This window comes from Haemaphysalis longicornis, unplaced genomic scaffold (assembly GCF_048455015.1).
Source record: "Haemaphysalis longicornis isolate Haplotype H1 unplaced genomic scaffold, Haemaphysalis longicornis Haplotype H1 scaffold_1, whole genome shotgun sequence".
NCBI classification, from domain to species: Eukaryota; Metazoa; Arthropoda; class Arachnida; order Ixodida; family Ixodidae; genus Haemaphysalis; species Haemaphysalis longicornis.
In genome coordinates, this window is record NW_027526203.1 from 66,131,532 (window position 1) to 66,144,301 (window position 12,770).

The 12,770-nt window shown below is 49.8% G+C and overlaps 1 protein-coding gene across 3 annotated transcripts in view; it reads right to left on the reverse strand.

Annotated features, from left to right (window-relative positions):
* LOC144176982 (rab-like protein 6) overlaps nucleotides 1-12,770 on the reverse strand; it is a 92,912-nt gene that overhangs the window by 35,294 nt on the left and 44,848 nt on the right. For all 3 annotated transcript variants that reach the window (XM_077705244.1, XM_077705242.1, XM_077705243.1), the window contains exon 9: nucleotides 5,974-6,133. In XM_077705244.1, the coding sequence (XP_077561370.1) occupies nucleotides 5,974-6,133 (160 nt within the window). The remainder of the gene's footprint in view (nucleotides 1-5,973; nucleotides 6,134-12,770) is intronic.

Sequence of the window (12,770 nt, forward strand, 5' to 3'; positions counted from 1 at the left end):
AGAAGTTTGGCTCTACGTCACTTTTGATGAACCCTGTGCATACATAGTAAGCTCCATACCTAAGAACTGAGTCGTGAGTCAGTGCGGCAATTTATAAGGCCCCGCTTGCGACGACGATAGATACCCCACAGTGCACGCTATGCCGAAATGTAACTTGAACATGCTAAATCTGCTCTCAAAATATTTTGTTCGCTAGCAACCTTCGCTTCAAAACAACGCACGCGACAGTGGTCTAAAAACGCGTTCATTCCATTAAAAATGCGTACAAGTAATGTTAGCGCTCGTCACCTGCAACGCTCAAGCCACAGGCTCCTCTTAAAACAAGCTGATGTTTCCAAGATGAAAGCGCTGATGAAGAAATGCCAGGATACGGCTTCGCGAACGAAAAAAAAAAAAAAAAAAAAAAAAAGAAAAAGAACGAGCATTCGCGAACGAACAAAAAAAAAAAACAAAAAAAGAACGAGCATAGCACTATAACACGGAACGATTTCTTTTTAATTTTGCACCTGTTGCGCCACAGTCAGGACCACGATACTTACAGGTAGCAACGCAAAACACTTCCAGCGCGGACGACGACCCGTAATCCACACAAAATAGGCAGCCCTACATGTACCACACACTCTGTTGTGTGACTCGGTATCCAATGGTCATTAGACATCGTCGCACGGAGAGCCAGCAGGGCATATCAGACGGGCGAGCTGACACGCAGACAGTGATGGACCAAGCACAGGGACCAAGCACAAGCAAGGCAAACCGCGAGATGGACATACCATACAGTTTCATAACTCTATAAGACACACTGCACAGCGACACAGGCCAGCTAACTCAAGGGGCGATAAGCCAACACCTTCCGCGCAGCCTTAGCACGTCGAGAAAACCAGTACGTTTCAAACAGAAGCTGTCGCCGCAACACCAATGCTCATTGGTCTAAACAATCACGCGACCGTGGCTCTGTCTGCAAATAAATGCCTACAAAGAAAGACAAGTTGACGTTGAGGCAGGGAACGATACAAAGAAAAGAGCTGGCCGCCGCCTCCACCCCCCGCCCTCCCTTTTCTTTCCCCAGCACTTTGCGCTTATTGGACTGTCGGAATCAACACAAACACACAAAAATGCCGGAGGTCACTGCTCTTATTGTTTCCCTCTCCTGAACAACAGAACGCGAAGCGGGCAGCCGTTAGGGCAGTTCGGTGGCTCCTAAAGCCGCGCGAGATTAGCGAACTTGGCGAAGCTTCTTTTCATGCGTACATAACCAGGTCAGTGTCGCACGTATTTGTGCGTATATAGTCTGCGAAAGCCTGTGAAAGTATTATAACTCTGCCGCCTTAAACGGCTAGTGGGTGCGACTAAGTTCAGGGTGGGAGACCAAGTTTTGCACCAGTCGGTGAACCAGTACATGGACGCGAATACAGTTTCTTATCAAACTGGAATTTAATTTGAACGCCGAGAACTAAACGTTGGATAATTCGCTCCTCTGTTTCTTCATTTAGTAACTTCACTGGTGCAGCAGTTGTGCGGATTCTCATAGCCATGGTAAGAATAACCAAGTGCGGCTTCCCTCGCAGAGAGACGGTAGAATGTCAGGTAAGTGCGGTTTTAGTCCGGACAAAACGCTGTAAAGCAGCCAGCAAAATCTTCTCGGGAAATGTGTACAGTTGCAGTAATTCTTTCAGATCAACATATAATAAACTCCCTAGAATTAGATAAACAGCTAAATATCGTTCTGCAGAAATATAAGGTACCTCTTCGGCCATGTGAAAAAGCCTGTGTTGTCTGCTTTGTTTCCCCTCTACAGTCTACGCTCGTTACAGCGGATCCGGCAACAACGGACTTTCGGTTACAACAGACCATTTCTGTTGGTTTGTCTGGTACCCATGCATTTTAAATGGAGTCCACTCTGCTCACAACGGACCCGGCTAGAGCAGACTATCGGCTACAACAGACTAAATTTTAGGCGAAAATTGTTTCGACTGAACGTTTATAGCGGACTTCCGCGGGGCCGGCGCCCGGTGTGCTTTTTCGTTTATTTTGGCAAGAAAACTATTATGTCTGGCAACATTGCTGGCAGCCGGGTCGTTGGCGCAGCCAAGCCAAGCCAGTGGCTTTTTTTTTGTGCGACCAGCGGCATGAGCGGCAGGGTAGCTGATTTCACTGTCGGATAAATTAAGCGTAATGAACGCTGTTGAACACGGGGAAAAACAGGCTGACATCGCCAGAAGTACAAGCCTGTCTAAGCACAGTGTCCGCTGTACCGTCAAGAACAAGGCCGCTGCCGATAAACGTGACTCCGGTGAGATTGAAAACAGGGCAATCGAATACTCGAAGTGGTGCACTCGGAGGCGAGTCTGCCCTCGTAAGTTTTTTTATGTAATAAAAAACTCGGGTTCAGTGAAGTTCGACTTTTATTATTCCCACGCATGCATCGTTCCCGTTCCGTTCGGTGAAAAAGGTAAGAAATGCCTCAAGTAGGGGTTGTTCCCCATCCATTGTGTGCAATCTGCCGGTAACCGTGCGCAGTCCAACTGGTCTAACTTTCGATTTTACAGCTGGCCGTCATCAGATTATTTCATTACATCTGTTTCAATGACCAGAATAAAATCGCTAAAAATGTGGAATCTGCCTTGAGGGAACGTCAGGCAGCGATCCGATTTGTTTGACGAACGGTTTCGGGAAAACCTGCCTCGTCGTGAGGGGATTTAAAAGAGCCTAGCTAATGCTGATGGGCACGACTGATGTTTTATAGCTGGTTTATAATTGCGCCTAGTTATATTCTTGCGTATTTGCTCAGCTCATCTTGCGTTTTTACACGCTTGACCACATGCGCTAGGCCTTTTCGAAGTGCCGGTGCTACGTTTTGGAAACTGTGTTTACGAGATTCTTTGCCCTCGCGCGAACACTGTGCAGAGGTGCTGCAGGCGTGTAGAAAGAACGAAGTGTATGTACTATGCATGCAATATCGTTCAAAGTACCCACTGTAGGGTTCATAGCCCCCCCCCCCCCCCCCCCCTGTCGGATACTGCATACTTCGGCTACAGCGGACGTTTTTTTCCGGATTCAGAGGGTCCGTTGTAACGGGCGTAGACTGTATTCAGTTTCTCGTTGGCGCTAATAGGAGCGCCACTCAAAAATCTCTTCTCCAATACAGCCGCTTTCAATCTGAAAGCTATCAAAATCGCCATAGAGCATGGCAACCGCACCGCAAGCAAGCACTTCGGCATCAACAACTTCAGCGTGCGCAACTGGAGACGGCAGCACCAGGAACTGAAGGCAACCAACAAGACGCGCAAAGTTAGAGGAGCTGCACACTGAGCTGGCTGTCATTCCAGGTGGCCTAACGTCCTGCAGCCTATGCACGTGTCTTTGAACAAGCTGTTCAAAGATAACGTTCGAAGGCTGTATGCAGAGTGGATGGCCGAAGGCCAGCACGCTCTGACGTCGGTCAGCTAATTAACTCTTTCGGGACCACTCCATAGGCCATCGATCACATATGATCGATGGTTTCGCGAGCCTGCAGAATACAAATTTTCGTTCGATGAAACACCTAGCGACATCTAGGAGATTGTTTGAAAACTGGAGTTTTCTCTTTTGTGAAGTTTCTTTTTTTATCGCCAGGCGGCAACGCATCAGATATTTTATTCTGACGGGCAGTGGTTTCAAATGTAAACACACATGGCGTCATACTCGCGCGAGCGCGATAAGAAATCCGCCTCGTCTCGTCTCGCATATTTTCGCCTTCTACTGTGGATTTTAACGATGAGTGTGGCAGTGAAGAGGCGGAATGCGGCTTTAGAGATTGGATTTCAGCTCAAGTGAGGATTCGGGTGTCGATCAGCCTGGAACATCAAATCGCGCTCAAAGGTGGGTGTTGGTTTCGGTTTCAATTGGCTCTGGAGTAGGTATGTGCACTCGAAATATGCTCACGCTAGTTTATATCTGTTCGCTAGGTGTTAACTACCTATGGTGGTGATCTCCTGCCATCAGCGCAGAAACGGATCAAGTTTTCGCCGAGACGAGAGCCCGGCGTGTACCTGGACGACGACGTAGCCATGGCCCTAGTGCCAAAGAGATCACACACAAAACAAAAAACCAGTTACACCTAGCCGCATCAAACTTTCGCGATGAACAAACAAAGAATTGTGTTAGATTTTGTATATCCTGAAATAATTTTATTCTTTTTTTAATATTTTTATATTTACGCTTTTTTCTATCTTTTTCCGTAGTTTTTTTACAAAGTTCTTACTTTCAGATTTTTTCATTGTTCTATCGTCAGTGTTGAAGTAAAACTTGGTATTGTATGCCAAAGAACATATAATTAGCTGCATTTTGGTATATGCTAAGGCAGGATGGTGCGTTTGCTTTATGTATTAAAAAATTTGTACCGAGACCTCCCTTTTTCATCACTTTTTCCGGCGGTCCCGAAAGAGTTAAGGACATCGTTGGTGGAGCTGCTGTGCAGCTGGATATCAGAACCGTGGAAGGCGATCGCTGCAGACGTCACCGTCACGAGCTTCAAGAAGACGAAAAAAAAACGAATGCCCTGGGTGCCACTGAAGACCACCTGGTGTGGGATGGAGACGAGGCCTCTGAAGCCGACGTGGAATCCCGAGGTGACGACGAGACAACGACCAGTAATGTCAGCAGCACTGACTCGGACTAGGACTGCTCACACTTGGGTTACCCACTACCAAACGCGAAATGGTGAATTGGGGGGGAAAAGGGGAAGGGGGGGGGTATCTGGTTGCAATCAATAAAGTTTTGTGCTTCCTGCCCATGTCGACCTTGTGCTTTTATTATGAAGGTAAGTCCTGCTTGGAAGTGTCTTGGTTATATATAATACCTATTCAAATCTTATTTAAGCTCGTTTTTACTCCTTGAAATTTTTTTTCTCCCCATAATTATCGCACCCACTAACTTCCTAATTGCACACCGATTTTTTTTTTCAGAACGTAGTGCAAGGATCATGCGAGCAAATACGGCATACAAGAACCGGCAACTTAGACACAGCTCCGCTATGTGAAAATAAATTGACTGACTTTGGCCCTTCCCTAAATGGCTCCTGTCTCGTCGTGTTGGCTTCCAGCATTCAACTGGTACTGTTTGCTAGCCAGAAGCACACAACAAACCTTAACACTGCGTCACACAAAGGAAAAAATGACGGAAGCTCACACTAACGCACAAGACTTGAAGCTACCGAAGCTGTACGCAACCTTCACGACCATCACGAAGGTTAGGTCCACGATTGCAGCCGATTTGCTTCATCTTAGCTGCCCCAACAACCTTTACTCCATCATTGTTGCTGTAAGCGTGGGCTTGCATTTTATAAGTGATAATCATTGGACATCACATTGGAGGGGCGTACGCTATTACGTGTCCTTCTCACTCCGAGCAAGTGTAGCCACGATTACAGCAAACGCTGGAGTCTTTTTTTGGGGGGGGCCAATCTTGGCCAATTTCCCTAGGTGGGTATGCTTGGTTTGACAAACGTGCGGCGGGGACGCTGGACGGTCGTCGCAAGGCACGCACATGAGCGCTAGGCATTTTCTTGGTTTTGTGAACTGCCGGGTGGTCGCTGCAATCTTGGCCAATCTCCTTAGTGGGTATGCTTGGCTTGACGAATGTGTGCAGGGGACGCTGGGCGGTCGTCGCGAGGCACACACACGCGAGCTAGACATTTTCTTGGTTTTGTCAACTGCCGGGAGGTCGCCGCGAGGCCCGCGCTCACATTTGTGTGCTCACGGGCGTGCACTCAGCAATCTTTGGTATTTTTAACTGCGGAGACACGAAAAATTACGATTTGCTAAACAGTTTCGCTGTTAAAAACTGCTTTCTTAGTTGTTCAACCCTGCAAACATTACTTCCAGAATGTGAACACTTCTCTGCACATGCTCACTGGACAGATTCCGCTTCAACTGCCAAAAGGTCGACCAGCCTGCCTAGATTGCAGCAACCTTCTCGAGAAAAGGGCCCCCCCACCTTGCGCTCTCCTCCTGCTGGGCAGGCGTCACCGCAGCGTCCGCATCTTCCAGGAAGCTGCTGAAGCTCGCATCACCGTCTGGCACAAAGTCATCCACATTGTGCACAGGGGGGTTGACAGGCGGCGGCAGCGGCGGAGGGTGCACGTCGGCCGTCACCACTGCGCAGGGGGAAGGGGGAGGGGGCTCACCACCTTCCCTCGGCACAACACTGGCAAGGGCGGGCAGCTCAGACACCCTGCCCACTGCCCCGGCAAGGCAAGCAAACAAAACCAAACACTGACTATGACGGTTGGTGGCAGTTCACCATTAGAGGGGAACAAAACCATGCCCATATGCGATTACAAACTTGGCACTGGTTGGCTTGGGTGGGTGTACTGCTACTACTCTTACCGACTGCTCTGGTCATTCATACGTCTAGGATGAGGGTGAAATGATGAGCACGTGTCTTTGCAGGCAAAACGCTGAGAAGAGGAAGGCTTACTGCTACAGTCCGTTCTCACCTGCTAAGCTTTGCGTTTACAGCAGCTGGGGACATTGCCCAGCAGCCGGCAAAAATGTTTTTCAAAGCAGTAAAAACAAGCGATCGGAGCAGGTGTCTGTTGAATAAGTGTCGAGGGCTGTCCTATCGTAGGACTAACTTCTTTGAGTTGTTACCTAGTCTAGCCTTTTACCAGACAAACATTGTATAATTATGCAGTTATTGCCCTTAATTACAAAATGACTCAAGGCAAGACTATCAAGCAGTTTGGACATATGATTGTGCGTACATGTTGTACAGGACACAGCATAAAATTGTCAGGCTTGGCTTGGCTCGGACTGCCATGCGCAGTAGCTCAAGCAATGCTGCTTTCAGTGGTGCGACGATAAGAGGCACTCGAGAGATTATTCTCCTTTCATTTGGTGCACACCTGTCAGAGCAGGGTGGACACAGATGACCCCATTTTGCATTAACCCTTTGAGGGTCACAGCCGTACATGTACGGCATCGGCAAACACTTTCTTTGAAAAAAAAAAAAAAGCAAAAAAAAAAAGCAAAAGTGCCGAGAGGCAAGCGGCTTCATGGACTACAGAATGCCGTATAGGCCAGTTTCAGCAAGAAAGTCCAAGAGCCACCTGTAAAGAGGACCATGCGTCCACCGATGAATATTGGGCGGGCGGCCTGGTCGGTGTCCTGGAGCTACCATGTGCCAGATTCGGGCTGGTTGGAGTCCTGAACATGTCCACAGGAGGTGGTCTAACGTCGCCTCCGAAGCGGAAACAGGGCAGTAGGGGCAGGTCGCATAGGTAACCGCAAGGCCAGAAGTCCATGTTGGACGAACAGCAGGCGTGAGTGCAATGCCCAGGTGAATTCTCCGGAGCGTGACCTCCTCATGGCGGGTTAAGCCACCAGGAAGGTCAGTCCCACGCGGAGGAAGAAGGGCACGCACGGAGCGCCGAAGAGACTTTTTCTTGATTAGAAGAGCGTCCTGCAGGGACAGCTGCAGAAGCGGGAGCGGGAACATAACTTGCGGAGGATGAGCAGCCAAGTCGGCCTCGACATGGGTGGGCATGCTACGGTGGGTCCAGAGGATGCGGACAGGGCACGGGAACAATTGCAGTATCCGGTGCACATCGCTTGTAATGCCCAGTGTGCTGTATACACGCCGTATCTCGCGAGTAGCCTGTGTTGAATCGGTATAGATGATCAGGCAAGACGGTGGGTCAACACACAGACGAGCGCCTAGGGCACACAAGCCGTCACGGATGGCGACCAGCTCTGCCAAAACCGACGAAAGTGGTGCCTCTGTAACATGGGCTTGGAGGCCATCTGGTGTGTTGAGAGGGAGAGGTGGGTTGGTCTGATGCACTGGTCGAATACTTTTTATACGCCCGAGAGGCCGGTTGTCGGTGGCCTGTGGGCGGTGCCATGGCGGTGACTCAGCTGAACGCGGTACCAGAGGTGATGCGGGGTCACAGTAGTGCACTAGTGCGGCGGCGGCAGGAATCGATTTAGTTTTTAGAAGACGTGCCGATCGACGCTGGTGTACAAGTTCGTCCAATGTGTCAATTTGTGCCTCAGCTTGCAGGGTCAGAATGCAGGTCATGCGAGGAAGGCCGGTGATCACTCGCATTGCTTCCCTGTTTGCGGTCTCCAAACTATCCCAGTCGTGCAAAGTGAGATGCTGGAACTGGGCTTGGTAGACAATACGAGGCTGAAAGACTGCCCGCACTAATACACGCAAGACACGAGAGCAGGCACCCCCTGACTTCTGGCTGATGCGGTGGAACAAGTGAAGCATGCTGGCAGCTTTTTGTCGAGTGCAACGGACCCACGAAGCTGCCGAACCTGCTGCGCTTATTTCTAACCCCAATACACGAATATGAGCAGTGGTATCCAGGGGTTCCCCATTCAAGGACAGGCAAATTGGTGTCTGCGACAACCGGCGTCGGCCCCTACGATTGGTAACTGACATGAATGTACCGTAAAATTCCGAGCAAGCGCCCCCACCCGTGCAAGCGCCCCCCCACCACTTCAGTGCTAATTTCAAATTTTCGCGCCATTCCGGGAAAGCGCCCCCTCCCTCCGCGCAGTTATCACGCACCACGTGCAGGCAACACTGGCTTACTAGAGCCAGTCTAAGAATCCAATCCAATCTGCTTCAACCGAACGCTACATGCCATTTGTTTCTTTGTTTTGGCGGTGGTAGGTCATGCATTCCTACACAGTTGCAAAGAAAATCAAGGTGATCCGATGGCACCGAAAAGGAAAAACGTGCGCCAGACATCTCGACAGTTCAAGCTCGACCGAAAGCGCATACGTGAATAGGTGAAGAATTTCGACAATCTCCTGCAGCAAAACTTCGGAAAAGCAAAACTTCGACGGAAGCTAAGCAACGGCGTCCCAGTGTTCAGCGAGTACGTGGACGATGCGCTGTTCGAGTTCTTAGAGCGCGAAAGAAGCACGGAACGCGCCGTTAGCAACCGGCTGCTGTCTGAAGAAGCTGTGAAAATAGCAAACAGCATGCAGTTAGGTACCTTTGTAGCTTCCAGCCAATACATAAGCAGGTTTGGAAGCAGCGGTTCGCCGTTGCAATGTGCCGCGCCATGAACGAGAGCCAGAGGACGCCCAAGGAATCTGCGGAGGCACTAAGTGCCTTCTGGACTTCTGCGAACTTCCTGCAATGGCGAAATGACGTCAAAAGGCAACTTTTAAGAAGCCGTCGCGGCAGCAGGTCCTTGTGGCGCGCTGCTTCAAGGGGTGCGGCATTGGCTGCTTCAAGGGGTGTGGCATTGCAAACGCAATCGATGGCTCCGAGGACGGCGACCTGCACGGCGGGCTGGCAGATGTCGGAGCCGTGGTGCTAGAAGACCGGGGCGGACTGGAAGACGAGTGCGCCGAACTGTTTTTTGCTACAGACTCTGAGGAGCCTTTCGATAGTTTCGAAAGTGACGAACGGCAGTAAGATCAAGCCGTGGCACCCGAAGACTGAGGCAGCAGAGTGCTGCGAACTTTTTTTTTTGCTGCTAAGTTTTCCAATGGTTTCCAAAGTAACTAACAGTAACATCTTTTGCGTAATAAAGTTCATCTTCCTAATGAAAGTTTAAAACCACGCGCACTGCATTTTTTTTTCGTAAAAACAATTGTCGCCGCCATCTTGAATTTCGGTGCCGTTCCGGGATAGCGCCCCCCCTTCACTTTGCTGGTAATTCCGCCTTGCTGAGGGGGGGCGCTTGCTCGGAATTTTACGGTAGTCTTTGAAGGGGACAGATTCAATCCAATGTTTGAGCACCACCATGAAGTAATTTCCAAGGCAGTCTGTAGACCTGCTTGTTGCCGGTGCAGTTGATTGTGCACAGACCACACAGTCACATCGTCTGCATATACAAGGCAGAAAGTGTCCGGTATTTCAGCCAGCTTCCATGTCAAAGGCAGCATGGCCACGTTAAATAGCACTGGGGACAGCACAGAGACTTGAGGCACGCCTCGCTTCGAAACAAAGTGTCCCACGCGTTCTTTTGCAATGCAGATAGGGAAGGAGTGGCTCTGAAGAAAAGACGCTACGAAACGGCATACTGCTGGTGGAAGGAGGAGCCACTGTAGAATACTGATTATTGCAGCGTGGCTTACTTTGTCATAGGCCTTTTGGACGTCCATAGCAAGGATCGTGCGGATTTTGTTCGATCTGCCACCTAAGAGCACCATAGATGAGAGGTGGTCTAGGCCGTCTTCTGTAACCAGGTGCGTACGAAACCCAATCTGAGCCTGTTGGTACCATCCGTATTGTTCTAGCAGCCACCATGTAAGGCGCGTTGCTAGCATCCGTTCAAGGAGCTTACAGACGGTCGATGTTAGTGCAATTGGGCGAAGGTTACTCAGATGGTCAGGAGGCTTCCCAGGTTTTGGTATTGGCACTACTTCGGCGTGCTTCAAGGCGACCGGAACGTCACCAGAGGTCCAGGTAGCGTTCAGCCAGTCGAGTAGCCACTGTAGACTTGGACCGTCGATGTTCTTGAACGCTTTGTAAGTCACACCGTCTGGGCCTGGTGCTGTGCGTAACTTTGCCTTGTCTACTGCAGCCAGAAACTCAGCCATGGTGAATGGTGCCTGAATCTCGTCAAGGTCTTCCTGACTGGGAGGCAAACCAGCCTCTGGGGGCAGAGTAGGTGAGCAGGCAAATGGTGGTGGAGCTTGGTCGTACTTTGGGAAGAACTCCTTGGCCACTTGAGGAGCAAACTGGCCCAGGGTCCGTCCAGACGCGAGGCACGCATTGGCAGCCGGTTCTTGGGGGCGTCCACCGAGCTCCATACGGCGAAAAGTGCGCCAGATAGATGCAGTGGTAGAGGATGGCCCTAGTGAGGCACACCAGTCCAGCCACCGTTGCCGAGATAAACACTTGTCATGGCGGCGAGCTGCAGCCGTAAGGCGGTGCAACGAGGTGCGCAATTCTGGCTTTGAAGGATCTCTATTGGCTGCCAGTTCCGCTCGGCGGCAAGCAGCCCACAAATTTAAGAGATGTAGGTCTGGTGTTGGCTTGTTTTCTTCTAGCCAAGAAGTCCGCGTGGCATCCCGGAGAGCCGCACGTAGCACATACAGGGGATCAGATGGGTCTTCAGGAACTGAGGTGTTCAGAGCTCTCCGAAACAAGTCCCAGTCTGCGACACAGCAGCGGTGGCGGTGCGGATGCTTTACAATAGGAGCCAAGCCGATGCGGATGGGATAATGATCACTGCCCCAGCAGTCCGGCTCCCAATCCCAAGACACAGGCTGCGCTCCAAGCCACCAAGAAAGGTCAGGGGAGTACGAAGGGCTGCGCGGGTGGTCACGTCGACGAGTTGGAGTGTCGACCGGTTAAGGAGCACAAAGTGCGCATAGGTGAACGCATCCAACACCAGACCTCCTCGTGCCTATGGTCAATGATGTACATGTACGACATTGCTTGTATCTTTAAAAAGCACGCCTTTTCGCCAACTTCTCTTGCTTGGCATGTGCTGCCACACTTCGGAAATACGTCAAATTTTTTTCTTGCGCCGATGGCTCTTCTTTTTACTTTTTTATGATTTACTCCCGCGGCGTGCCGGCTATCGCTTGCGTATCCGGTAACGAGGGGTTCTTTTTACTTTTTTATGATTTACTCCCGCGGCGTGCCGGCTATCGCTTGCGTATCCGGTAACGAGGGGGCACGCTGGGTATCGCCCGGGCACCTCTCGCTTCTTGCGCCTGCCACAGACCAAGGTCGCCTGCAAAACTGACGAGGCTCTTTTCTGCTTTTTTTTTGTATTTTATAGGAGCGGTGTGTCGCCTATCGCTCGCGCATCCAGCCGTGTGCGCCCGCGCGCGCACAGCGGCTGGTTTTGGTATCGTCCTCCGAGCGTTTCCCGCTTTTTGCGTCCGCGAAACTGATGTCTATCTGATTTCAATCCACTCAAAAGGTGCCAGCTTGTTACTCTCTCATTTTTATTTAGACTTTTCCTTGTGTTACTCATGAATACACCAGTAACAACACAAACTATTTTTTTGTGACTTTATAGTCACCCTAAAAAAATTATGATATTTTTTTCTCGAAATAGATTCATCCGAAGAATTTAAACCAACAATAAAAAAAATCGACCCTGGGGATCGCATTTGGCGAAAAAATTTGACCCTCAAAGGGTTCCCCCAAGGCACCTTCCGCATTACTTTATAATTATAGTCTGGTCATTAAAACAGACGATACGAAATAATCTGATGGACAGCTGTAAAAGTCGAAAGTTCGAATGAGAAAAGTCGAATGAGCACACAGTCGCCCAGATAGCCAAATTGGTAAGGCATTCGAGATCTAATCGAAAGGCGTGGGTTCGGTCCCCACTCTGGGCGCGTGTTCTTCTTTCTTTCTCACGTAATTAATAATAAAAAAAATAATGTAACGTCACTAACGGTAAAAAATAGTCTAACCATTCCCCTATGCCTTCTTTGGCATTGTAGACTGCCGGCATTTCTTTCTGTATTTCCTAACAAGCCCCTCATTTCCAAACCCTATATATATATACTGTAATGAACAATTGGAGCAGGGAACGGTATGTGCGGAACCATGGCGAATCTACGCGCGGGTATGTGCTGCAGACCTGCAACAGTCATCATCAGTGCCTGTCTGTGCGTCTTGCAAGGTTATCTCTGGCTTCGCCGTTTTTTGAAGAGACTGCTCTTACTCGCCTCTCGCTTGGACAACTGATCAAATTAAACACCATTGGAATATATATATAACTCCTGACCACCTCTTTCAGCACATTTCACTTTTCGCCTCCATCGATGAGAATTGACGCCTCTCCAGTAGTACTA